General features: G+C 50.3%; 11 protein-coding genes across 11 annotated transcripts; 4 read left to right on the top strand and 7 right to left on the bottom strand.

Moving 5' to 3' along the window:
* Nucleotides 1–880: 880 nt before the first annotated feature.
* On the top strand, nt 881–2,640 carry NECHADRAFT_84299 (uncharacterized protein; the record flags this gene model as incomplete). Its single annotated transcript, XM_003048598.1, has 6 exons — nt 881–980; nt 1,033–1,059; nt 1,112–1,227; nt 1,281–2,200; nt 2,251–2,378; nt 2,606–2,640. 6 exons carry the CDS (start codon nt 881–883, stop codon nt 2,638–2,640), a joined length of 1,326 nt encoding a protein of 441 aa, XP_003048644.1.
* A 200-nt stretch (nt 2,641–2,840) lies between these two features.
* NECHADRAFT_47349 (uncharacterized protein) lies at nt 2,841–4,810 on the bottom strand (the record flags this gene model as incomplete). Its single annotated transcript, XM_003048418.1, has 7 exons — nt 2,841–3,010; nt 3,066–3,426; nt 3,476–3,498; nt 3,543–3,976; nt 4,033–4,247; nt 4,328–4,480; nt 4,532–4,810. The coding sequence occupies 7 exons, from the start codon at nt 4,808–4,810 to the stop codon at nt 2,841–2,843; spliced, it is 1,635 nt and encodes a 544-aa protein (XP_003048464.1).
* A 710-nt stretch (nt 4,811–5,520) lies between these two features.
* NECHADRAFT_95899 (uncharacterized protein) lies at nt 5,521–6,844 on the bottom strand (the record flags this gene model as incomplete). Its single annotated transcript, XM_003048417.1, has 5 exons — nt 5,521–5,751; nt 5,804–5,899; nt 5,956–6,476; nt 6,533–6,622; nt 6,751–6,844. 5 exons carry the CDS (start codon nt 6,842–6,844, stop codon nt 5,521–5,523), a joined length of 1,032 nt encoding a protein of 343 aa, XP_003048463.1.
* Nucleotides 6,845–7,723: 879 nt separating this feature from the next.
* NECHADRAFT_84296 (uncharacterized protein) lies at nt 7,724–8,596 on the bottom strand (the record flags this gene model as incomplete). Its single annotated transcript, XM_003048416.1, has 3 exons — nt 7,724–8,099; nt 8,161–8,388; nt 8,430–8,596. 3 exons carry the CDS (start codon nt 8,594–8,596, stop codon nt 7,724–7,726), a joined length of 771 nt encoding a protein of 256 aa, XP_003048462.1.
* Nucleotides 8,597–10,107: 1,511 nt separating this feature from the next.
* Nucleotides 10,108–11,829, top strand: NECHADRAFT_47764 (uncharacterized protein; the record flags this gene model as incomplete). The annotated part of the gene is made up of 4 exons (XM_003048597.1): nt 10,108–10,147; nt 10,205–10,340; nt 10,896–11,270; nt 11,325–11,829. 4 exons carry the CDS (start codon nt 10,108–10,110, stop codon nt 11,827–11,829), a joined length of 1,056 nt encoding a protein of 351 aa, XP_003048643.1.
* A 1,433-nt stretch (nt 11,830–13,262) lies between these two features.
* On the bottom strand, nt 13,263–14,018 carry NECHADRAFT_47276 (uncharacterized protein; the record flags this gene model as incomplete). Its single annotated transcript, XM_003048415.1, has 1 exon — nt 13,263–14,018. A coding segment is annotated over one exon (756 nt), but the record flags the coding sequence as incomplete, so codon positions are not given.
* A 957-nt stretch (nt 14,019–14,975) lies between these two features.
* On the top strand, nt 14,976–16,253 carry NECHADRAFT_47450 (uncharacterized protein; the record flags this gene model as incomplete). The annotated part of the gene is made up of 1 exon (XM_003048596.1): nt 14,976–16,253. The coding sequence occupies one exon, from the start codon at nt 14,976–14,978 to the stop codon at nt 16,251–16,253; it is 1,278 nt and encodes a 425-aa protein (XP_003048642.1).
* A 769-nt stretch (nt 16,254–17,022) lies between these two features.
* NECHADRAFT_84292 (uncharacterized protein) lies at nt 17,023–17,664 on the bottom strand (the record flags this gene model as incomplete). Its single annotated transcript, XM_003048414.1, has 2 exons — nt 17,023–17,072; nt 17,115–17,664. The coding sequence occupies 2 exons, from the start codon at nt 17,662–17,664 to the stop codon at nt 17,023–17,025; spliced, it is 600 nt and encodes a 199-aa protein (XP_003048460.1).
* A 2,969-nt stretch (nt 17,665–20,633) lies between these two features.
* NECHADRAFT_47283 (uncharacterized protein) lies at nt 20,634–22,261 on the top strand (the record flags this gene model as incomplete). Its single annotated transcript, XM_003048595.1, has 2 exons — nt 20,634–20,811; nt 20,871–22,261. The coding sequence occupies 2 exons, from the start codon at nt 20,634–20,636 to the stop codon at nt 22,259–22,261; spliced, it is 1,569 nt and encodes a 522-aa protein (XP_003048641.1).
* A 232-nt stretch (nt 22,262–22,493) lies between these two features.
* NECHADRAFT_47904 (uncharacterized protein) lies at nt 22,494–23,167 on the bottom strand (the record flags this gene model as incomplete). The annotated part of the gene is made up of 2 exons (XM_003048413.1): nt 22,494–22,765; nt 22,822–23,167. 2 exons carry the CDS (start codon nt 23,165–23,167, stop codon nt 22,494–22,496), a joined length of 618 nt encoding a protein of 205 aa, XP_003048459.1.
* A 660-nt stretch (nt 23,168–23,827) lies between these two features.
* Nucleotides 23,828–25,606, bottom strand: NECHADRAFT_47366 (uncharacterized protein; the record flags this gene model as incomplete). Its single annotated transcript, XM_003048412.1, has 1 exon — nt 23,828–25,606. The coding sequence occupies one exon, from the start codon at nt 25,604–25,606 to the stop codon at nt 23,828–23,830; it is 1,779 nt and encodes a 592-aa protein (XP_003048458.1).
* Between the last annotated feature and the right edge of the window lie 233 nt (nt 25,607–25,839).

The raw sequence follows: 25,839 nt of genomic DNA, 5'->3' as shown, positions 1-25,839 counted from the left end.
AAGTTCCTCTCCAATGGCACCTTCCATCAATTATACACAATTCAACATTATCTGACAAGGACTGAAACCCGCACTGAACATCACCACACGGGGTGAATGACAAATAGCATGGGTAGAGTGTGATTGAGTATTTGTATTTGAAGCTATAGGCACTTTGTTGACACGCTAAAGGCTGGGCCTTGCCGGAAACTTCTGTTCCGAGACTGAATCGTCATCTCAAAATAACCCTGGGTGGATCTAGCCGTGACGCGGCACGGATGCATTCTGTGACAGCAGGGGTTCAGATCTACAGATTTGGGCAGCGGGTGCAACCATCCAAACTCAAAGCCAAGGGACCAGAAAGATCCGTCAAAGGTTCCATCTAACCTTAGGGCCAATCGGATTATAAAAAGCCTAAAAAGTGCCGAGGCTGGGGTAAGGGGGGGGGATCGTCGTACTCTGAAGCGGCGACGACCTGAGATCCGCACGCGTTGAAACACGATAACAATTGTTGATCGTATACTCCCCGTCTCGAAACCACGTTTCGGGTTGACGCGCCAAATGTTACAGGCAACCTTATCCACACAAGCTTAAAAATAGTAGCTATTGACTATAGACTATGGACTATGGACTATGGACAGTTATAACGGGGAGCCAAGCCGTCGACTTGCTGATATCTTCACTTCTCTTCGACATTCTGGGCTGGCACCCAAATACCTTTTTACCCCATTGTTTTAACCTTCATTTCATTGTTTCCTTTTGTTATTGTGGGTTGTTTGGATCTGTTTCGGCTCAAGGTGTCTCGTTTCCATTGTTTGGGTCTCCTCGGCTTCGCTGTCAGGCCGGTTCCTCTTCAGCACTCGCACGATTCCTTTTCCTTTACCGATTTTCATAATTCACCATGGGGCCTGAATCCGAAGCGTCGGAAAGGCCGCAGTGTGGGAGTCAGACCGAAGGTGGCCCTGAGGGTTATAACCTTGGTCTACATGTCGCGGGTTTATGTAAGCCTTCACCTGATACCAACTGAGCTCTAACGCTGACGATGATACAAAGTTTTGGTTCTATCTGTCTCCTGCCTTGGTATGTCATCAAATTTTTCTCAGTGGCGAGCATCTCTAATGCTCCGATATAGGCGCTGGATTTCCCGTTGCCGCCAAGAAGTTGCCTTGGTTGAAGATCCCCCCCAGCGTCTTCTTTGCCTGCAAGCATTTCGGAACCGGAGTTCTGGTTGCTACTGCTTTTGTTCATGTAGGTTTTTGTCGACGGCACTATCAAACTACGACTTTCTCTGACATGACCAGTTGCTCCCTACTGCTTTCGGAAGCCTCACCAACCCATGTCTACCCCCGCTGTTCACTGAGGTTTATCCCGCCTTGCCGGGAGTGATCATGATGGCAGCCATGTTTCTTCTCTTCATTGTTGAGCTGTATCTCAATGCAAAGACAGGTGGCCACTCGCATGGTGGTCCTACAGGTGCTTCATTTGACACCTCGACTCATCCGCCCAACACTCATGCTCACGCTCACACTCACGCTCAAACCCACGCCCATAAGCCTTCAACCGCGTCACACGACACAGCTACTTCGTCATATTGGGGAGATGACCAGCGCACCGAGACCAATGTTGACATTTCACACGAGAAAGCTATGGCCCAAAAGTTCTATGAGAAGAATGCCCAACCGTATGGACGCCCTTCAGACGACGACGAAAGCTACTCCACCATGCCTGCGTGGTTTGTTGTCTTTTACGAGCAATACGTCCGCCAGCGAGCCGAGATGATGGAGATGATCCAGCATACGCGAAAGATCTCATCAGCCAACTTTGACGAACAAATCACCTCCGAGATCACCAAATCCCACTTTGACCAGGAAGGTCAAGAGGTTGACCCGGCAGTTTACAAGAAAATGTCGACCAACATCACGCTTCTCGAAGGTGGCATTCTATTCCACTCCGTCTTTGTTGGAATAACCATCGCCATGACTACAGATGGTCTCGTCGTCTTGTTGACTGCCATTATGTTCCACCAAATGTTTGAAGGCCTTGGCCTCGGATCTCGCATCGCCGCTGTCCCTTACCCTCGAGGTAGTGTCCGTCCTTGGTTGTTAGTTTTTGCTTTTGGAACTACAGCCCCCATTGGACAAGCCATCGGAATCCTCAGCAGGAACAGTTACGACCCCGAGAGTGAGCTTGGTCTAATCATGGTTGGAGTGTTCAACGCCATGTGAGTATTAAGTCGAGATCCGTTTCACTTCCCACCACTAACGCAAACAGTTCTTCCGGCCTGTTGATTTATGCCGCCTTGGTCAACTTGATGGTCGAGGATTTCCTCTCAGAGGAGGCAAACCTGCTCATGACAAAGAAGGACAAGATTGCGGCATTTGCCTGGGTCTTCCTGGGAGGTAAGTTGCCCAGTCGTTGGTTTATGTTCCGCTCCATTCTGACCAAGTAACAAGCATTCGGAATGTCGGTGGTTGGCGCTTTTGCTTAACCAAATCCTTCTCCTGAGTATGATGAAAAGGCGTGTCAATTATGGTGTGATGAGTATAAGAACATAGAAGGCTCGCACTGAGTCGGGACGTAGCTCGCAGTCTACATTGGGAAAAATGGCTGCTCTGTATTGATTGAGGCAAGTCTATCTACAAGAAGATGGTGTACGAATAGAACGGGACTTGGCGCGGGTAACCATGGCATGAAAAGGACACTGAGAACCCGCGCATGATAAAGAACAGCTCTCAAACCTGGCCATGACAAGGGTGAAACATGAGGCGCGGTAGGGTCGAGGCCCGAGTCGGCGTCTCAATAGCCGACCGACATAGTCTTGGCGTTTATGCCTCTATTGCCAAATGCGACTTACAAACCCCTTACTCAGAAGTTTTCTTAGACAGAGGGGGAAGGGTGGTCGTGTGAGTTGCCTTGGCCGTTCCGTTGGTCTTGTGGGTGCTGTTGGAAGTGATTTCGATTTCACCAGTGGCAATATCGAATCGGTTGGTGGTTCGATTGAAGATTTGGAATGATGCCGCAGGTTGGAAGTCTTTAGTGATTGTTAGAGGTCGTCAGACTTGGGGGGGGAATAGGATTGAGCTTACATGGAATTTCATGGCCAGCGTTCCAGACACGAGTGAAGCTGAGCTTGCCAAACTGTCTCGTCTCTCCATAAGCCTTGCCATTAACCATCAAGTTGGTATAGCCAGCGTCGCTGAAATCATCTGCTCCAGACCATTTGGCTGCCAGTGAAAGTGCCTCACCGCCACGCCAGTTGCAGATGTAATCGGCGTCGCCGAAAACCAGCGCCACTTGAACATCCATTTCAAGAAGCTTTTCAATGTCTTTCAGGTAGCCAATCGCAAAGTCACCCGACAAGGTAAAGGCGGTGTAAAGCAAATTGCTTGATGTGTAGTTGAGGTTGACACCCAGGGCGTCCTGAACGGGTGCAGTGTTCAAGAAGGGCTGGCAACAATATTAACGATCAATTCATTCTCGAGTAGAAAGAACTTACCCGCCAGAAGTTTGGAGGAACATCTTCTCCGTTGCGGAAACGCTGGACCTTGTTAGTCCCGTGAAACAATAATCGGGGCATGAACAAACAATATCGTATGTGCCACGGCCTTCAAGGTTAAATGTGTAAAACATCCCCTCGACGTCAGTTTGGCAAATGAATTGGGCTGCAGAACAGGCCGAACGCTTGACGATGGAGTCTTTTTCAAGCCAGGCGCAGTAGTCAAGCTGCTCTTGGCAACCTCCAGGACGATCGCGGCTAAACTTGCCATAGTTGTAGATGGTGTCATTGACGAGATCGACACCGTAGCCGTTGTGTTCGCCACGAGTGAACTCCAGAAGGTGACGAGTCTGCACTACCGGCTCCACGATACCGTTGACGATACCAAGACTCTTCATCTCGAGCTTGCGGCCCTTTGTCGTATCCTTGTCGAGCTTCTCATTCTGCTCATTGAAGTATGTGAAGAACGCGGGACCCCAATGACCACCAAACGATTCCGCCCTAGATGAATAGGATCAGAATGCCATTCATTGAATCGGGCTTGGGGGTGCTCTTACCAGAGGTGAAATTCCGTTGATGCGATCTTGGATTCACTGAGCTGCGGCAGTGCGCTGTAGAAGCCCTGAAGGACCTCCCAGCAAGTGATTGCGGCCAGGCGGCTGGTGTCCTCTTTAGTAGGGTCAATGACAGACCAGCGACCCTCCTTCTCGTCGCGGCTTCCAGGCTCCTTGTCGATGGAGAGGTACGTGGGATCAAGATAACCGACTTCAGCCTTGCTGTAGGAAAATCCTAGCATTGGTGTGTTAATACATCTCTCCATAGCAACTTGAGCTAAGCATTACCTGTTCCCACGGGCTGTGAGAGGAAAAGAACATTAGAGATGTCCGTCCAGGAGTGGTCCCTGAGAACGGTGGTCATGTTTTCCACCACCTCGCAGGGTCCGATCTCTTCGAAGAGACCAATCAGGGAATCCGAACCTGGCCCTCCGTTGAGCCATAAAGTTACCTAGGCATATGATCAGTCCTGACAAGGCTATGTAAGAACTGCCCAACTTACTGGATCGTTCGCAGGGTCCCTGCGAGATTCGAAGAACCAAAAGAAGACGTGGACATCGGGGGCAATGTCGATATAACCGCTATAAGAGTTAACTCCAGGGGTTGTCTCGCAGATTCCGTCCTTTCCGGGCTCTTTGTATCGAATCTGGGCACCCGAGGGACTCTTGATAGTGGTGACTCCCTCGGCTTCACCGGGTGCCTGCCGTGGACGAAGAACAGCACCCAAAGATGGTGCTGCACCGACACACAACAGACTAGTTATAAAGGAATTAAACTTCATACTGAAAATTTGTAGAAAGTTAAGTTGCCTTGGTCTTCATCTCACCCAAACCACCAGTGGCAACAGTAGTATTTATATAGCAAGAGAATCATGGGCTTCTCCCTGGTAATTAGCCTAACATCAATCAGGCAGTTCGCAATGAATCATGACCAGTTCAAGTGTTTCTGAACTTTACCCTTGTTATCACAACCCATTCAGGTGTCAATGGCCTGCTCGCGGGTGAATCTGAAGTGTCCGGCTGCCCCCTGTCCCGTAACTAATCATTCTGGGGTTGGATGCGTAGATCCATCAACGCTTTGAGGGCTTCCCCGCACGCAATGCAAGGTTCATGATCCGGGACCTTTTAAATCGGCTGAGACTTCTCTTATCCGCCCCAATCCCCTCTCTGATGGTATCGTCGGGAGAGGTCTCCGACATCGAACCTCCGATATTCATTCTCGGAATCACGTCCCGACCCGATAGCATCACTATCAGAGCACTGAGAATACGGGAATGCAGTGCATCTATTTGGGAAATTGGGTACGGCTGTGACCAGTCCTAGAGGAGGAAAGCAGCAGGGGATAATACGGACGGACTATTTCGCCAGGTGAAACGAGTGCATGCAATGGTAATGATGTGACATCATCTGATCATGCATGGAACAGGTAGTAAAGACCTCGGACCAAAAGAGATAGTCGAAAACAAAGAGAGATTTTCCACCCAACCTCATCTCAAGACCGAAGATACTCACACACGCTGGCACCCCATCGAACCGCCCCCTTGTATTTCCACATCCCTGGTGCATTTCCCTTCTCAAGACCCTCGATCGCGGTCGCAAATTCCTCCCCGAGACCTTCCTCTTTGATCTCGCGTAACGGATACAGATATGTCTTGAAACTAAAGAGGATTGAGTGAGTTCTTGGCAGCCGGCTCAATGTTTGCAATTCGATCCGAAGATAAGTCTATTGGACTTGTTAGCCAGATGCAATGCGGCATAAGCGAGAAGAACAGTACCTTTTCTGGATCTATCTGCTCACTTTCTACCTTTTCCTCTCCCGTCACATGGTTCCCCTTGGCGTTGAAAAGCTCCCCATGGGTCTGGACGGTCCACTGTTGAGCTCAACGGTCAGTCCACGTGCATCGAAAGGGCTGTGAGGGTGACATACGTTGGTTCGCTTGACATTCTTTCCCACCTCAAGCTTCGTGAAGAAGCGCTCCATGCTAGGCCCAATTTTGTTGTAGGATGGAACATTGAAGTGTATCTGACCCATGTGCTTTCCCAATTTTGAGGCTGGATTCCAGCCAGATGGAAAGCAGCACACGAAGGCAACGCATTGGTGGCCTTCCGGTGTAGGCTTCAGGATAAACAAGTCTTCCTCGACTGTGGTGCCCATGATTCGTAGGGCAGTATCGTGGTCAACTGGAGGTGTCGTGGAGTGTGCATCACCAGTCACCAAATTCTCCAGCTTGGAGTCGTCCGCAGACAACTTGAACATGGTTGGGTAGCGCTTGGGCAGATACTGCGCAACAAGATAAGTGTAGAGTTCGTCCACAGCATCGACTCCAGCAGGAACACATCCGTGTACCATTTGGCCTTGGGTTTGGATGAGGCTCTTTCGGAGCTGAATTCGATCGAGGTAATCGCGGTCTATCGTGATGAGCTCCGACGCCGTGTCTGACTTGATTGCTATGCAAGGCAATATTGTCAGCAGCGCATCTGTATGCTTTGAGACTGTTACTTACCCATAGTAATGTGATAGATTGACTTGAAAGGCCGGAACTTTTGAGGCTGTTGAACAGTCCAGTCAAAGTCGTTGAGTGGCTGCACCAGTTCTGCACCAGAGTAAGGCTTTTCTGACCCTTGATACGCATCGGTTTTGTTGTGATGAGGCAGATTGTCACCTCGGTGCCGCTGGGAGTTGATTAGCCAAACTCCAGTCTGAACTGTTACAAGGCAAAACTCACCAATCTTCTATTCAAGGCGAGTAAGAGAGTTGCAAGTATCAAACAGAGTCCTAGTTGAGGAAGGATTGAGGCAAGGTCGAAGGCTGCCATCTTTGCTATGATAAGTCACTCGACGAAAGGCTCTTGATAACGGACAAGTGGCTGAACCAAAGTGTTTAAAGGGATTGGGGAAGCAATTGGCGTGTAGACGCCTCCATCCGGTTGGTGTCATTTCATTGGAATAAATAAGAATCGGCCATGTACATCCTGTTCTCATTTATGCTCTCTTCTTCCCCTCAGGTCTCCGACTTGCGTCCGATGAGCCCAGAGGAAGAATCTCTTGGGTTTAGCGCCGATAGGAGGCAAACGCCATGTTCTCAATCTTGCATGAGACTAGTCCAAGAGATGCCACCCTCCCCGCAGTTCAAGATCACGCCGCGGGAAAGGCAACGTCAGTAGAATAATCTGGACCTATGGACTTTCAAGTTTCGCCTGTGAGATGCAGAAGTACAGTAGCGGCTTTATCTGTAGCCGACAGTATGATTGGGGCGCGGGGACGAAGGAATATCTCATGTTATCGTCACAATGTGGTCCATATGGTCTCTGCACATCTTTGCCATTCTCCGAAATCGGTGATTACCAGCTCTTTGGTCCCCTAACCTTTGGTGAGAGATCACAGCGCTGCAGAAGCCCCATTGGAAGTGTAGATACATGGGAGTGTCGACATTGATCGCACGGAGTGATCAATTGTCCTCATTACTTCGATGCCAGACCAGCTTAGAACTACTGTCTCAGATAGAGGACTGGTATGGGTAGAGACTATATTCAACGCAAAAGCATGTAGAATTTGTAGGGTACGGCCGTGAGATGAGAAACGACGCAATGTACCTGTTCAAGTCGCTTCTCAAATTTTGATAGGTAGATGAACACTCGCTTTTTGAATAAGGGTCAAGCATTAACTACCCAACAACCCAAACCACCCATACTAGCCTAAGCTGGGGGCGTGTCGCAAACTCGAGTGAAGGTAACATCATCAAGAGCGATAATATTCGAATCGAATTCTCCCGTGCAAATGATCTCGAGCGATACCTCAACCTCAGCTACAGTCCCAGTCTCGCTCGGATTCGTCCAAAGTGCACTACCCGCGGTCCAAGTGTAAGGGCCTGAGTCCGTAAACGATGTTTCCTGAAGCTCAGTGTCTCCAACCTTGGGCGTGATAACGCAATAGAAGTCGGTAAAAGCACTTCCAGTCCATGGAACCCAGCTGACAGCACGGTAGTAAAATTCGATTTCGTAGTTACCCTCGAGGTTAGTCAAGGTCTGAGAGATAGTAGAAGGGTTACTCCAGGGATCGAACGAGTATCGCCTGGTAAATCACAGCTATGTCAGCTAATACTACCTCTGCGACTCTAGAAGGGATGACATACAGATTATAGCGACCCGTATGAGGGTCTTCCTCAGACCTAGAGGCAAAGACACCAGTCCACGGGGATACTTCGTCCTCGAAGCTCGGGTCACCGAGCGCTTGGGTTGCGGTGCAGACCGGAGCTTGAGAAGTCGTCGACGTTTCCGCAAGTGTAGTTGTTGGAGTCTCAGCCAGGGTAGTCGATGATGAGGTTTCTGCCAGGGTCGAGGACGACGCCGTCACCGATGAGCTCTCTACTAGTGGGTAGAAGTCTCCACGACAGCGGTTGACGAGGTTTCTGCGATGGTGGTCGATGAAGATGTTTCCGCAATCACGGTCGAAGAACTCTCCACTAGAGTGGTAGATGAAGTCGCAGCACTCGCAGGTCGGCAAGGAGTGGCGTTAGCTCCAAAGACGAGGAAAACGACGGTGGCCGCGGCCAAGATAGAACGAGCCATTTCGAACAGAGCGAGTGAGAGGAACCCGGGAATAGCCAGCAGTTGAAAAGAGCGGAAGGGGCCCAGACAGCCACCCAAAGGAACGAAGGCGAAGATCTGGATGGGGTTGTTCCAGACGAGAGACCTTGCTTTTATTTACTGTCGTCTGCTGTAAACCATGCATTTTTCAGCTTCTGGTGGGGAGCAGACACTTTTCTGAATGGGGACCGCCGTGTTGGACTATTCACCACTGGCGTGAGGCTAATGGCAATAGTGTGTTGGGCTATGGCGTTTTAAAATTAATTACCTATGGAACCGCCGTGTAATACGCGGCCCGGCCCACAGGATAAGGAGAATGCAAAGACAGAAAACGGCGCGTCAGTGCAGTTAACGCTATGTGGTTCTATCTATTGCCTACTACGGCGGCAACTCTGGGCGTTTGTCTCCTAAAAACCTCTCTACCTGCTCAAGTTATATTAATAGCTACCTCGGTGACCTTCTGGCTTGGAATGATCTCAGGGTACTCTGCGGACCGTGTCATAAGAGAGAGTCAAGGGGGGCCCATGGAGGTATTCTCGATCTTTGGGTCATTGTCTTCAATGGGCTTACTAGTGGCCATGGTGACTCTCGAGACACCGACGTGCAGCGAAAGAGCAAAGGTAGAACAGATGAAGACGAGAGAGCCGGACAGCCAGATCAGGTTTCGAGCTGGGAATCTTCAGCCTGATGAAGTTTCCAAAATACACAAAGGGAAACCATCCACCATAGGATCATGGTCACGACTTGATACCCCGGCATCATATCACTCAGCTCCGGCTTCCCCAGCTACCAAAAACGCTGGGAAGTGCATTCGGATCTTCGGGATGGCGCCCTACCATCAGTATCTCTGACGGCTCAGGGACAATTTTGTCGACGGCTAGTTCCAAGGTAGAATAACCGATAGCTACAATATCATTGGTTGCTAGAAAGGTGTTCTCATTTTGTTACCGATTTTGTTAGTAACAACTTATCTGTGTTCTCACTTTCTTTCCCTTCTTGGCTTAGCTGGCCATCCCACCTGATGCGTGGTTCATGATAAGCATGCGGGGTGGCACCGATACTGACGACAATTCCTCCCCTTGACAGGGGCAAAGAACCGTTCCTTGACCTCGACGTAGTCATCGACGTGAAATTATTCGGAAGAAACAGTACAATATCTCATCTTTAGCAATCTGGTACTCTGTACAGTGCGCTGTTGGGCTGTACAATCGCGGGTCGCGAGTAGCCTGACTCGTGCTGAAACTTGCCCCCCCACCTGGACGCCAGGTCACTGAACGCCCGTCTCAGCCTGTCCCTGTACTCGGATCCTCTTCTCATCTTCTTCTCGTCGCAAATCCAGCAAGACAGTGGATCATTTTCAACCCAGTAAGACAGTTAGCTGCCAAGGCTCGTCAACGCCCAGCCCCTGACCTTGAGCAGGCTCCTCTACCATATTGCAGACAGTCCGACACCGCTTTGGCCATTGGAAAGTCCAATCATCAGATTTCCAACCCATGCCGCCCAAGAAACGTCCATATGTCCCTAAGACAAAAGGTTCGTTGTCACTGCATAGATAATTCCTCTTCCCCTTGGCTGAAGGTAGAATTCTAGGTTGTTACCCGTGCTCACGGCGCCGCATTCACTGTGATAAAACAGAGCCTCATTGCAACAAGTGCAAGTCAAGGGGCTTGAAATGCACAGGACTCGGCATCAGGCTGCGTTTCAGCTTCGGGTGCCACCCCCAACAGTCAGGCCCCCATGCCCGATGCTGTGATCCCGAGCTAACATTACAGTCGAATCAGACAAGAGGATGCCGGGTCACCAGTGCACAACTCAGTGACCAAAGCAAGCTCTACAATAGCAACTACATATTGCCAAGATGATGTCCGCTTGGCGGGAAATGAAGCAACGAGCGAACCCAATGGTCTAGTACCTCAAGTCGGACTGACCGAAACCCATTTGAGCCTTGACGACTGCGTAACCACTGTGGACGAATGGTCTCTTGCCTTACTAGATTCATTGGATAAACAAGAAGTGCCCAACCGATCTGCAGACGAGCTGCTCCGGATCGAGGACGATACCTGGGCGAATCTTATCGGCCACAACACTCTTTACCGGCCAATGCCGGACCATTTACCACGCTGGCACAATGATCTGTGTCTGCATTGTAAGTATGTTTTGCTTCCTGCTGCAGATACCTACTCATTCATATTTTTTTAGTTTCGCATCATATTGCAGGCGAAATGACTGCCATCGACGGGACTCACAACGGATGGAGACATTTGGTTCTCCCCTTCGCCAGGGGTGACAGGCTGGTCTTCGACGCAGTACTTACGGTTTCTGCTTTTCACATCTGGCTAAACAGAAGACCTGCCACTGGATTCAACTCTCCTGGCGACATGGCGAGAGTGAGTCTCCAAGCTCCAGATCCAAACCAGTTGTACAGACGCGTCATCTCGGGTCTACAGCAACAGCCTGAACTTGCAAGCTGCAGTGCCGAGCGTAAACACTCTATCTTGATCACCATCCTCGTCCTTCACGTCTGTGTCATGGTAACTGGCCGTTCGGATTTCCCCATACTATTTCGCATGCTTGAGTCAGCGCTTGCTGCCATGGGGGGATGTGAGGCACTTGGGGGCGGTGAGGTTGCTGGCTTCATCTTGCCAGAAGTAGCCAAGTAAGTCTATATCTCTGATAGCTTAGGGACGGCTCACTAATAAGGGTCTAACAGATTACGCCTCTATGCTGCACCGCTCCTCAGCGAGGAATCTGGCCTCGAAGTTGTCTCATCACAGGAGCATGCTACTCGTCTTTTTAACTCCTTAACCCACCACGTATCGGTGTACCCAGAACACAGCGCCTCATTCGCATTTATCATCGACCTCGTTCAGCAAGCGATCAATATGTACCTCACTTCATCACATTTAGATGCACCTTCGGCCCTCGATATTGCTGATTCCATTACCCGGGTCGAACACTTCAAGGAAACATTGGAAGCCTTCCCCTTGGAAGCACCTGGAGAGCAGGTGATGGTCTGGGCATCCTTTGTGGCTGCGTCTAGCTGCCTTCTTGATGAGCATATGAAATTCTTTGAGCATGTTTTTATGAGACACTACATGAGGAGCGGGTTCTCTAACTTGGTCTCGGGGCTCGAGGCTCTCCGAAAGATTTGGTCCAGGAAGCCCGATGAAAGATGGACATTGCTTATGGCTGGGGTACACATTCTCGTCATGTAACTATTAATTGCTGAGTGGATACATCCCAAGACGTAAAAGAAGTGGCAGTTTGGAATTCAGCTCAGCCTTTGTCACGCAATGTCAGAACTACACTCTCGTCCACAAGTTCTCAAACCCATGCTTCCTTTGCTTTCTTCCTACACCTTTAACTTTGCCACGATCTGTAGACTCTCTCAATTTACTGTCTCTAAGTTGGCTACTAGTTTGGACAGCTCCCTTTAATTTCAGGTGGAATACAGCCATGTTGCAATTCATAGCTTTTGAGGTAGTTTACGATCTTGCGAAAGCTTATAGGTCCCAGATCGCATCCCATAGTTTCCTAGTAACAGGTTAGAGTCATAGCAAATTATCTTTGGATTTACACGATATGCACTCAAGCCCTAGACCTACGCTTACTACCTCAGGTCCAGCCTACTCTCCTGGTTCTTGGTTATGGTACATGGTCCAGTAGCTACGTATCCCCCTCTATTAGAAATGATTCCTCCATCATACCTACCAGGCCCAAGAACGAAGCGGAACGTCAGTGCTCCCACACATCCCAATGATACAAAAAAGCCGAACTGGGTGCTGGAAATTTCTCCCGCTTTGCCACCTGGCATCGCGATCACGCCTGTGCTAAACGTACAGCCTGTAGTCAAAAATTTGCTGTACAATGTAGCAGCGTTGTCACTTTCAAGCACCGTGCCATAACCAGCAACAAGTGTACCATCAGCTCCCCAGAGGGCGACCATCATGCGGTCCTTTCCCCTTTCGTTTTGAACGACCATGACTGCGAGCGATTCGCGAGGGCCGCCAGATTCTTTTAGCGAGATCTCGTTGGCACCGGAGAACGCCTCATTTGGACATACGCTTAGAATGGTCATGTGCCGAAATTGTTGTTCCATAATGACAGTCATTATGTTGTCGCGATCTGGTCTGGGAGCTGGCAGTTGTAGGAAAGGGGAAATCTGTTTCCCGGAAGGCTTCCATAGGAGGGGAGAGATATCGTCATTCAACGACACCCAAATGGGCTCTGATTTGTATTCCACACTAGGAATGATGCCGCGTCCAAGCATGTGGTTCTGGAAACTCGTTCGGGTGAATTGCCCAGGGAATCCTCCCGGCTGACGATGCAAGAATATCGCAATCCACTCGTCATCTTCGTACTCATATCCATAGTACGTGAATTTGACAACCGCGTCCCAATCGGGCTTCTTTCTCTGGTCAGAAGCAGTGCATGCCAGATAGGCAACGTAGTACCCGTCGAATTCTGGTATGGGCACCAGCGGCAGTTGGATTTGCAGCCCAAAGTTTGTAATGACGAAGTCGGGTTTCGCCTTTGAAATGTTGAAGGTCTCGACGAATGTCTGGTAGTGGGCGGGGCAACAAGCAGAGGAGTGGGCAAACTCATCTGGCGACTGCGCCAATAACCCGGCCGTTAGGCTTTTCCTCTGCCAGGCGAAAATACTGTGGTCGTGGGATATCCGCATGATTTCGTGCTGGAGCCTTGCGAAGGCGCGATGGCCCTCACCATACAGAGTTGGCATGTTGACTCCGAAAATCCCCATCAGCGAGTATGCCTGGTCTTCGGCCCTAGTTGTTTTCCTATGCGCCCCCCAAGACATCTTTTCTGCAACGCTGGCCTTGTATGCGTGTACGCCATTGACGAGGGCGGATTTAGCTACCCTTGTGATTTTCTCGAGAGTAGAGGCCAAACCTGACTTGGTCCCGACCTTGACCCAGTTGTTAGTGAAGAATTCCACCTCGGCTGGAGCAATGAGCTCCTGCAGGGTCCATCCCCTCGTGAACCAGCTGCTTTTTCTGAATTCCTCTTCGTCCTCTGCCAGGCCGTAGACATCCTCCAAGTATGCGTAGCATATCTCAGACTTCTCATACCAGCTATACATCGAGTTGATGGCCTCGGAAAGCTCTGCACTGTTTCTCTTGTCGATGCAGCAAGTGTCGATCCACACCCAATGAAGACCGTCTCGCAAAGCCTGAGCACAACATCCTATAATCTTTTTGAAGCCACTCTTCTCCCTTGCTGCCTCAATGCGCATGGTCATGTCTTCAAACGTGACTTCGTCTTGGGGGTTTGCGGCCCATCGATGGGAGAGGATCGCGTACTTTGGGATGCTTCCAGTGCATGACTCGAGCGATATCGACAGGTTATCGGAGGATTTGTCCCGCCTGCAGTGAAGGAGATACATCTTTGTTTCTTGGAAAAGGGTTAGTGAGGTTGTAACTTGTCAATGGTGACAGCCTTTTTTTCTAACCGCTAGAATTCTGCCTGAATAGCGTAATTAAATTTGCAGAGAAAAAGGGAATGAACGAGATCAGGCTCCGCGGCAAGTTGATGGGGAGGGGAGAAATATAAGTACATGGTTGTCCTCTCTTGGTACCCCTACACCATGAAAGCAAATAGCCAATCTTGAGACTGAGGAAAGATTCCGGTATCCACATGTGTACATGCACTGCCAGCGCTTTGTGAATTTTCTACTTGTGCTCTGTCTGCCTTGCTGTCATGGCTTGGCCAATCGCTACCTGTGTGGCAGATCACCCATGCCAGCTGCACTTTGGGGTTCAGCTGACAAGCATTTCTCAGCTTGCCTACTTCGCTACAGGGGTCTGGCATAAAATAAACGATGATTAGCCGCTCTCCTCGTAGGTAGTGTGCGTTGCCCGATGCCATCAATGTGGTGATACTCCTGTAAGGGCATTCACTATCTTTTCTCAAAGCATTTCAGCAGTAAACAATGATCGAATGTGCCGTCTATTACCATTGGCCGGTTCGCAATAAGGTTGCCGTTGTAAAAAGAGATACATGCATACCTATTAATAGGTATGGCCCAATGACTGTTGTTCCATTGTGCGTGGGGATAGAGACATCAAGGCAAACGTCATTTTACCAAAACCGGCACAAACGAAAACAAACGGAAAAAGAGCTCACCAGCCTATCGGCGCACTGGTTTGCACTGACAATAGCCTCGGAGCATTTGTTCAATAACAATCAATCCAGTTTGCATTCATGCAAGATTAGGTAATCTGCATACGCAAATGCTTCGTGAGCTGGCAACTCCAAAGTCTTACATCTTACCTACGCACACCTCCAGGCATCAGCCTTCCACACGCTTCAGCCTCATGTTTGTCGCCGCCTCTTTCAGAAAATGTCTACAGCCGCCGAGATCCCCAGGTTCGTGGTTGACCTCTCGCAACCGCCAGAGGAGCGCTATGCACATATCGTGCCTCATTTCCAAGGCTCCGACATCTCATGCAACATAAACACCGTTTTCAACGACCTTCTCAAAGAACTGCTCGGCCAGTCTTTTGGGAAATTCATGGCTTCTGTATCCCCGCGTATTCTGCGCCGAGTGTACATGCCAGAGGAGAATGCCGAGTTGAAGGGGATATCCAAGGCCATGGACGTTCCCATGCATGCCCTAGTCGCCTTCAATGTTCTTCTAGATATATTGCTAGGATGCACCAGCGGCGGCGTACGCACCTTGAACCTGGCCGATGGTCCAGACCAGCAATCAAGCCGTATGCTCCACTTCCGAACTCTCGACTGGGGTATGGATCTTCTCAGGCAAATCATCGTTGAACTTGACTTTGTGCGGAAACCCGGAGGCCCCGTTATTGCAACTACAGTCACCTATCTCGGCTATGTTGGAGTTCTGACAGGCGTCAGAAAGGGTCTTAGCATGGGCTTGAACTTTCGGCCATATCATTGCAGAGACACGTTGAAACAGCGAGTCTCCTTCAGAATGCACCAGGTCGGGGTAATTCTTGGGAAAAGACGATCCATCTCGAGCGTCCTGCGAGGGTTGCTACTAGATCCCACTCCTGGAGAAGGCACCCCGACTCATCAAGAGATCGACACCGACACGACAGTATCAGAAATCCAAGACTGCCATATTCAGGACATTTTGAAGACCCTTTCCACCTCCAGATCAACAGCGGCTTATCTTGTATTTTGCACCCCTGAAAGAGTCTACATTGTCGAGAAGGACGATCGCAAATCACTTGTTCGCGACTCTGATACCTTCCTAACAGCCTTCAACCACGACGGCAACGACGAAAACGATCCCACCAAGCTCCAACAAGCTACTACAGACCTAGCCTCGGGAGATGACGGAACCGCAATGGCAGCGCTTGTCGATTGCTCGTTAGAGAGGAAGGATCGTCTAGACAGCCTCTGGAAGAAGCGAGTCAAGAAGTGCCAACGACGGTTCGGCCATCAAGATCCAATCATCACTTTCCGTGATATCCTCCGATTTCTACAAGACGACAACATACTGGTTGATGAGACGCACTATGCAGTTATCATGGACCCAGGAAATGGCACCATGCTTTGGCGGCGGCTCTACAAAGCCGAGGAGTCTACCGATGACACGAGTCAGGATTGGAATGATGACGGGGAGGAATCGGTGATTCTGACTGATTGAAGTACATATTTCTGATTCATATCTATACTGGATCACGGTCTGGTAAGTGCCCAGAGATAATGAGAGACAATCACTAACAGTCGGTCCAGCTGGCAGACTCTTGGTATAGCATTGATCCTGCTTGTTAGCAGAACGGCAGGAATGACGCCCGGAAAGGAGTGAAAGAGTTCAAAGAACCGACCAAAGATCCAAAGAGTATGTGATTTGTTCCATCGCAGGGAAAATGGCAGCAGGCTGACAAATCGACAGACCTTGGCCCTCAGTCTTGAGCAAGGAGTGCCTCTACGGAGCGCGCCTTGTTATCCCGACTCCACCCAGTGCCTGAGCTTAATGAGGGGTCTTGGTGAGACAAGGAGAGATTACGAGAGCGTCAGACTGATGTGGACTGGTGGCTTGGATGGTTAAGCTGTATATTACTCATGTATAATTGGCAGGGCGTGATATGTGTAATGCATTGCTTAGTTCAGAGAATGAAGCTGCCATACGATGGCAGTCAATCGTGGTGCTTGGGCTTCAACAACAGCACTTGGTCTCCGAGCCCGCTGTGTGGCATCCAACATTTGCAAGTCGCAGGTTCCCATGAAACAAGTACCCGAGATCCAAGAGCCGAGATCGTAGTCAATGTCTTACTCTCAATGGTTGCACATCGGGGTTCCTTTGGGTCACAATTCACAAGCACAAGGAGATACGCGAGACACTTGTATGACATTTGACTCTGAGTACGCCAGTAAATCTGCATTGAATGACCCCTTCCAGATATATCCAAGTCTCATTCCAAGCGCAAAAGCACACCCGCAAGACGCCAATCGCTAGAACTTCCTTCCATTAAACGTTGTTATCCCAGTTCCATCTAGATCATACCAACGAAGACGCCAGCGACAACGGCAACAGCAGCGGCCATGCCGACCTTGATAGGGGCGCTGTTGGCAGCATTGTCGTCGTCGTCCTTGCTATCGCTGGACGCGCTGCCGCTTTCCTTGCTGTCGCTAGACGAGGCAGAGCCAGTCTCGGAGGCCCAGCGCATCGAGCTGCACATGGTAGCGTCCGCTGTAATAGATTCGATCTGGCTCTGGATCTCGGGGACGTCGCTGCAGGCCTCGAGGAGGCTCGAGTAACCCTTGACCTGCTCGCCGTACCAGCTGGAGAGCTCGGAAGCGTACGAGCTGTACTCCTTGGCCATGTCGCCGGTAACGTGGGGGATGACACACTCGTCGGTCTGTGTGACGAGGTCGGTCTGGCGCACGATCCACGAAGAGAGTGACGCATCGGGAGTAGGGACCTCGGTCAACTTGGGGAGCATCGAGGTGGCGACCTTGTAGCATTCCTGGAGATCACGCTCGTCGAGGCCACCTTCGGGGGCGGGAGCGGCAGCGACAGCAGTCGCGACGGCGAGGAGTTGGTAGAAGCGCATTGTGATGAATGTAGAGGCACGGACGAGGTGTTCAAGAGAGAAGGATCAAGAGGATTCGTGGTACAAGGATCGATGAGTGAGAACCAACAAGCAGCAGCTTGCAGGCCACGAGGGGACCAACAGAGTATTTAACCTCAACAAAGGCTGCCTTGAAGCTGAAGATTAGCATAGGGGTCCATTCAGAGCTATTCCCATCTCGCATTAATGCTTATGGGGCTGATCGTCCCCCCCAATTTGCTCCGTATACGAAGAGATTGGTCCAGCACGGTCATCTCACACGAGCCAGGGCAAACAAAGCCATGAAACCTCAGCGAGCCTGTCTTGGCCGAATGACATGCCCCTGTAGCACGACTTGGCTTACCCGCCAGGCTCCCCCAGCAGGGGACATAAAATCCAAGACTCAGAGAGGTGAGGGCACAGCCAATTCAGCATCGTGTATTTTGTCCCCCTCCTGCGTCGTCTCGAAACAGTGCTAGGGTCCTCGGACTTTTGCATGAAATCTTTTTTCAGCTCCTCTGCCAATCTGCCTTGTCCTGCCTTAGAGGTGTTTCATTAAGCCAGGGCCCAGTGTCACTAGCCTGGTCTGGAAGGTTAATCGAGCGGCAAAACAGCCATCATTTCACGTAGCGTGAATGCCAATCCACTAAGAACCCTGCCCTTATTAATTGGGGTCCATTCAAGGCCGTGGTCTAGCCTCGTAGGGCTCAGTCCAGACGCCAGCCGATTCAGCAGGCGAAAGGAATGCGGGAAAATGTCACCTCGCCCTGTGTCAGAAACGGACCTTCTTTCTCCCGCAACGTCACACTGTAAGCCAGAGAGTAGCGGTGTCTCCCAATTTGGCACAGCATCCAAGTTTCATTGGGTCAAGCTCGAGAAGTCGGCGACTACCCAAAGGAGCGTTACAACCCTACCATCCTCCTATTTTTACTTCGCCACGGTTGGGCACGACCCATACTCGCAGGATGAGTCGAGAGGATTCAATGTCAGTTTCGCCATTGGCGGGTTAATACCAATTGCTGGCACACACGATGTCTCCCAGCTCTGGACGATATAAATGGCTGCGAGGTTGTATTTGAGTATTTGAGTGCTGAGCCTCGAGACCCTAATCGAGATCCACCCCTAGGGCATTTTCTTTCACCTGTCAGCCGCTAATGTTCGACCGAAGGATCGACAGGCAGAATAAATTGCCAGCGACGAAGGTTGTCTGACCTCCGTCAGATGGGGGGGAAACACTTCAAGGTCCTTATCTCCCCAGCGCTGCGTGGCTGAGACAATCATACACTGTTTGCCATATTGCTTTAGCAAGCTGAAGTCACTAATTTAGGCCCGCCGCCTTTGATAACTGATAACCGTCCTGAAATGTGATCTTTCCTTCGCTGAGGGAGTTTAGTCCCGGGTAGCCAAGCACATGTGTCGTAGGGCAGGTGAAACAAAGGCCATGATACCTTCTCGGTTTCAGCATCCTGTCTAGCTCTTACAGGGTGATATAGGGCAATTAAGGGTCACCCTTTGTCGAGGGAGCACTAAAATAGAGGAAAAGCGAATTTGACAAATGTGTAGGAAATCAAAAGCATCAAAGATTGTGCATAATGAATGAGAAGATAGTTCCAATGGAATCAATTTGTGAATTCAGTGCCAAAGAACCCCGTCGCTTGAAACGCCCTGTCGCTTGAAACGGAGCCGAACTTGCGAGCCTTAGCCAAACTGTTGGAACAAAACCGTGAGACCCAATCATGGGAACCCTCATTGGAGTCTCTGACTGAACGTATTTAGTAGCGGGTCAGTGGGATTACCACTCCCATAGTACCACGCCGACTTGTATCAGATATGTTAGCTGGTTCTTGGAAGGTACGAGGAGAGGGAACTAGATATGACCACTATATTGCTGATGGGCCTGAATATTCGTATTGGGATATGTCCTGAGATATCCTTTCTTGAAAAGGCATAGCCTTGTATACCTTGCAAGGAATGAGCCAGACATAGGCCTCAACGAGGGGAGCAAAACAGCTCGCAAAAGGTGCAGAGAGAACATGATGCACTGAGGCAAGCAATGAGAAAAACATAAGCTAAGGAGGACTCCATTTTGGAAGTGTGGCATATGACGAGGAGTATGTGTCTAGAAGAGTGAATTTACGACGGTAGCAGGGTGATAAATTAAACGAAAAATCAAGCCTTTCTCGTTCTACAAGGCTAACGTCCCACCTGCAGGCGAAGTGTGGATGTTCGGTTGAGCTCTGCTGAAGAGCATCAGTATCTAATTGAAGCATCCACTTACCCCCAACCAGGGGTTCCAATACTCGGAGTTTCATCATTCGGATGGTCCCGAAGTAGTAGAAGCTCATTGTCGTTGATTGGACCATTTCGCTCTTCACCCTGACAGTTCGGACGTATGGCTCCGAGAACATTGGTGCCGAGACCACCCCTGCTCACCTCTTTATCCAGGCATTTATTAAGATAACACCCATACGTGCCATGTATTTCATGCGTCCGATTCTACTACAGAGATGAAGTCTGGCTAGCTGGAGCGCGCGACTTATAATGGTTGTGTTCACCCGTAAGTCTTCCAAGTGCCGCTTTCACGTTTTCCATACGCTGCGTCAGAGCTCGGGTCTTCATATTCACGATATTGCCCCTATAAGTGCTGCAGTATACTCTATACAGACAAGCTACATCGGTAAAGGCTTGGGGATTACCGAGATCATCAACTGGAGCTCGGTCGGATGACTGGCTCCGATGAAAGCTTAACCTGCCTCACAACCGCACTAAACTAACGGCATCAGATCCATGCTATCGTTGCATCAAGATCGATGCAATTGCGGGGAAGCGTTCTTAGGGAAATGGATCCGGGGGAGGGGGCATGCGGTCGAGGTTGATATAATCGGTGACCCTTCCAATAGCGGGTATGACTCCTCTTTGCCTCCTTTCTCCTATAGTACCGCATTGCCGACCATCTCTGAGTTCTCACGACTATGGAGTTACAGTCTCCCGCCAACGCTCACCTTCACTCCTTCTGGAGCGAGAAGCGATTGCTTGCAATTTGCCTCTTCATCGCTCTGGCTCAATTCCAATATGGATACGATTCTGCCGCCATTGCAGGGTTCCAGTCTATGCCAGGATTTCTGGCCGTCTTTGGTTATGTCGATGTAAGTCCATGTCTCCATGCCTGCAAATGAATGCTACTGACCGGCCTCCTCTGACCTAGCCAGCCAACCCCATCGGATACAACATCAGCACCAAGGTGCAGACTTTGCTGCAGAGTCTGATCAGCCTCGGGGCCTTGGCAGCCTGCATCGCAATCTTCAAGTTCGGAAGCTTCATTAGCCCCAGAGTCGGCCTATGGATCGCGTCCTTGGTGGGTGCAGTTTCGGTCGCAGCTCAGATCGGGGGCACGAGTCTCGCTGCGCTCTATTTCGGTCGTATCCTCCTCGGTTTCTCGAACGGTTTCTACAGCACCTACTCGGCAATCTACATCGGAGAGTCAACCCCAGCATATCTTCGAGGTGCAGCCATCGGCATGGTGGTAATGCAGATCAACTTCGGGGCGCTGCTGGGCATTGTCGTCGACAACTCTACTCAAGTTCTCGCCAGCCGACTGTCTTATCAGATCCCGCTTGCAGTCATGTTTGCCATTCCCGCGTTGATGTCCATCGGCTTGATATTTCTTCCAGAGACGCCTCGCTACTATATATCAAAAGACCAGGACGACAAAGCCGAAGTAGCTATCCGGAAGCTTCGACACATAACTGACGAAGCCCAACTGCGCAATGATATTGCCATTATGAAGAATGCCTGGCTTGAAGAGACCGAGATGCGCTCCTCGACACACCTGCTGGACGCCTTCCGCGGTACAGACCTCCGACGTACGCTTCTCAGCATCTCAGCCGCTGTTGCTCAGGCGGCCACTGGCGTACACTTTATCTCAGCCTTTTCGGTATACTTTTTCGTCCAGGCTCGTATTGGTAGCCCCTTCATGTGGGTGACGGTATCCATAGCGATAGCGATAACGGGAAACCTGTTGTCTTTCCCGGCGGTGCGCTTCCTCAATCGCCGACATCTCCTGATGACTGCTTCGGTGGCGAACTCGGCGTGCATGCTGGGCATGGCGGTTGCCTACACCGTCTCGCCTGTTGGGTCACCTTCTGCAGGAAAGGTCCTCGTAGGGCTAAGCATTGTCTTTGTCTGGGTATACGGCCTTGGCCAAGGTCCTGTGCTATGGGCTCTCCAGACAGAGATACCCTCCCAAAGACTCCGGGCACAGACAGTTGGTTTTTCACAAGGCGCCAGTTTTCTCGTCTCATGGTTGAGTGCCTACTGCACACCTTACTTTATCAACCCCGAAGCTCTCAACTGGGGCCCCAAATACTGCTACATTTGGGCCGGGAGCAATTTGATTTTGGCCATCTTCACCTTCTTTTTCATTCCAGAGACCAGAGGGAGAAGCCTGGAACAGCTCGATGAGCTATTTGAGAAGAAGTTGGCTGCGTGGAAGTTCCAGTCCTACATCACGGACCTCCAACAACTTGATACAGACAATTTTGTTGGGAAGAAGGAGATAAAGGACGACGTGCAGGTAGATGAGATTGAGACACGAGAGTGATGATGGACATGAGTACTGCGGATCTCCCACATTCTGTTATATCGCCACGGCCTACTCGATGAGTCGCCGACTTATCTTGTTGTCTAAGCATGTATTAAGTAAGTAGGTAGCAACATAGTGCTAGATCCTATAGTCTATCCTCAATGAACACGCTCCCATTTTAGTCCGATTCTAGAAGCTTCATTGGCCTCCAGATGAAACGAATCCCAGAGAACTCCCGATTGCAAGCAAATCACTTATCTCCCCAGTTCTTCTTTAATGCCCCCAAGTATTCCTTAACCGAGGGACTGTCCTCGCTCTCACCTCCCACGTCCATTTTAGATCTTAGTCGCGCTATCATCAGATCACGCGCAATCTTTGGGGAGGCTAGAGATAGTTCCTCGTCCAACTTGGCTTGACTGATGACCTTGCCGTTGCATAGTTCTTTAACGAGGGTGTCTACCAAATGTTGGCAGTTGTTAGATAATAAATGATATCGAGGATTCAATTCCATGTGATGTCGTCCTGGAAAGGATGTCAGCAGCCCATAGCAACCCATCCACGGTCATCCTCCGACTCACCCAGATCCTGAATCTCCTGATGCGATTTTGTAGTTTCGCCAATGTAATAGCAAGAACTCCACGTGTCAATAAACTCGGGCGCAATCACAGCGACACGAAAGTAGTTTTTGCCGAGGGCACTCAATTCGAGACGGTCGCTCATTAAATCGTAGCAGTAATCCTTCCCCAGCCCCCTGTCGATCACGCAAACAGCCCAGTGGCTCACGCTGTTGAGGCTCATGCCGACGTGCCTGGCCAAGAGCTTGTAGCTTGCCTCGGACAACGCAAACTTTCCAAACGCGATGGGTGTCGTCACCAGGAACACGGCCTTGTGGTTGCTACGAGGGTCGCATCTTAGAGGAGCCATCTCGTAGGCTGAGTCGCCCGTCATTTTGCTCGTGACCAGACTGAGAAACTCATTTCGCAAGCGAATCTCTTCTCTGAGCTTTGCATCCTGCTCATCTTGTGCGTATCGCGCTTTTCGGTCCTCCCTTTGAGGTGCCACTGTGTCAGTTTGCCTTGGCCTAGGTAGAGCACAGACAATCAAGACTCACCATTTTTTAGACAGATTGTGATAGGCAGCCTCACCAGCCGCAGCGAGTTTAGAAAGGGTCTCGAATCCCATTGTTTGTTGTCAACTTGAGCGCATCGTAGACTTTTTCTTTCTGTTTGTGCCTCAGTCTCAAAGAACAAGTTGAAAATCTCCAGCCTCTTACGAAAAGGAAAAGGCGGCTGTGCGCCCTTTTTGTGGCCAGCAACTCACCTGCAGACAATCACGGCGGGGCGCACAGCCACGCGGGCGTTCCGGAGAACCCGTGAAACCCATGTCAGCATCACGCTTGGCAAATGAGCCTCTCTAGAGCCTCCCAAGATGACGTGTGACCTCGCCAAGGCATCACGTGTGACCATGATTAAAGACATTGTTTGACTCGATCGAATTCTCTCTTGTTCTATTTCTACATAATTTCTAAGTGGTTGGTCAAACGTTCAAGCAAACCGGCCAACAGCGTGCAACTCGAAGCAAACTCTAAGCATCGCCCACCAACAAAGGCATGACCTGGCTAATATCTCCATCCACATACGTACTAAGCTCTCCATCCTCTTGGTCCCATGACACAACCGCCTCTGGTCCTAATCCAACACGCACCAGCTTGACCAGCCCGTTTCCCTTGGAAACAAGGTCCTCGTTAGGCCATCGCAAAACACCAGGCGTGTTCATCCCGACACCAAGCTCCAGGATCACCAGCTTCTTCTTTTCCCTAAGAATTCTCGACTTCCAAGCCTTCCACGCAACCTCGCCCTCTTTGAAGGGGGCTTGATTGAACCATGGGCCCGCCCGAACGCAAATGCTCATCTTCGCTCCACAATATTTACACCGTGGAATCTTGCTCGAGTCCATCAACTTCTGGGTAACCTTGTCCAAGTGTGGCATCGCATCAGCAACAAGAGGCGCGGATCGAACTGTGGCCTCGACCCTGCAGTTTTCCAAACACTGTAGGTATGCATAAGAGCCCTGAGGAGTGGACAGCTGTTGCTCTGACCAGCCGTTGGCCAAGAACATTCCATCCGCGTTGGAAGTGCGAACGTGAGCGTCGGGACCAAACTTGTTTAGTCGTGATATGAGGGCTTGGTAAGAAGGCATCTTGGGCCAGTTGGATACCATATTAAGATGAGTAAAGAAATAGCCCCATCGATGCTCCTCTGACGGCCAGTCATTATAGCCAAAGACACTGTACAGGGACGTCAACCCATATTTGAGGAACCCAGGGAAATTCTCCGCAAACAGGGATCGAGAGTGATAGTCCAAGCCCTCAGCAGCCGATAGTCCAGCACCCGCAGTCACCAAAACTGCGTCTGCATCGTCGAGCCATTCGCGAGCCAAAGCCAAGGATCCAACAAGCGGTGCCGACTTAGGCTCTTCGCTTAGAGGGGTCCAGTCTCCGGGTAAAGCTTCAAACAGTTTTGAGTATATCTCGGTGTCAGACTCGGTAAAGGTGTTGAAAATGATGTCGGTTATTGTCGTTGATGGATGGTTGTCGAGCCACGATAATACCGTCAAGATTGCGATCTCAGCTGCTTCTTTGGCTGGAAACGCAAACAGTCCCGTCGAAATACAGCAGAGTGCAATCGCTTTTCTACCATCTTCTTCAGCTGGAAGCAGCTCCAGGGCGTCAAGGGTAGACTCGTAGCATCTAGCGAGCTGTCTCCTCTCAACCTCGGTCGGAGAGGCACCACGTCGGAGTTGCGGACCTACTGTATGAATTACATACGGTGAAGGCAGATCATAACCGCGAGTGACAAGCGTCTCGCCTGCGCCGAGGTCTTTGTCCCTATCCTGCATGAGCTGGAAGCACTCATCTCGCAAACGAGGACCTGCCCGCGAGTGAATGATATTATCGATGCAGCGATGCGTCGGCTGGAAACATCCAAGCATCTGGCCGTTGGCAGCGTTGGTAATTGCAGTAATTCCCGTCAAGGTGGTGATATCTCCTCTCCATACAACAAGGTTGGTGGCTCCGCCTTGCTCGTGTCTGATCGTCCGTGATGGAGTCAACGAAGAGGTTTGTGTGAGGATACGGTGACCCCTAGTGCGCAAGAGGATAGAGTCGATCTTTTGAAGAAGGTCTTCCGGGAGAGGCGGCACAGGAGATCGAACGCAAAGTAACTCTTGGAGAAGACTCAGTTTTGATCCAGTTTCGAGGTGGGATAGGTGCCGTTGATAATGCTGCAAGTAGCCAGCATCAGACCAGGTACTTCCATTCTCCTCTGCATCAGAGAAAAGGTGCAATAAAGTCTCGTCGAGCATGATGGCTTGTTGTTTGGTGTTGATGTTGTGGTGGAGTGTAAGCATAAAGAGTACCACATCAGAAGTGTGCCTGCCGATCGATGTTAATATATCCAAACCTAGAATCCCTGGATGTAATAGACGCCCTTCCGAGAGTTTGAAATATCTGCCAGGAATGACAAATTAATGCTGCGATTATTTCGTCGATCCCACTCGGATGAAGTGGGATGGCCGGTCTATCGCCACTTATCCCA

This window comes from Fusarium vanettenii, assembly GCF_000151355.1.
Source record: "Fusarium vanettenii 77-13-4 chromosome 8 genomic scaffold NECHAsca_11_chr8_3_0, whole genome shotgun sequence".
NCBI lineage: Eukaryota > Fungi > Ascomycota > Sordariomycetes > Hypocreales > Nectriaceae > Fusarium > Fusarium vanettenii.
Note: the sequence above shows the minus strand (reverse complement) of the source record. Positions and strands in the feature narration are given on the sequence as shown.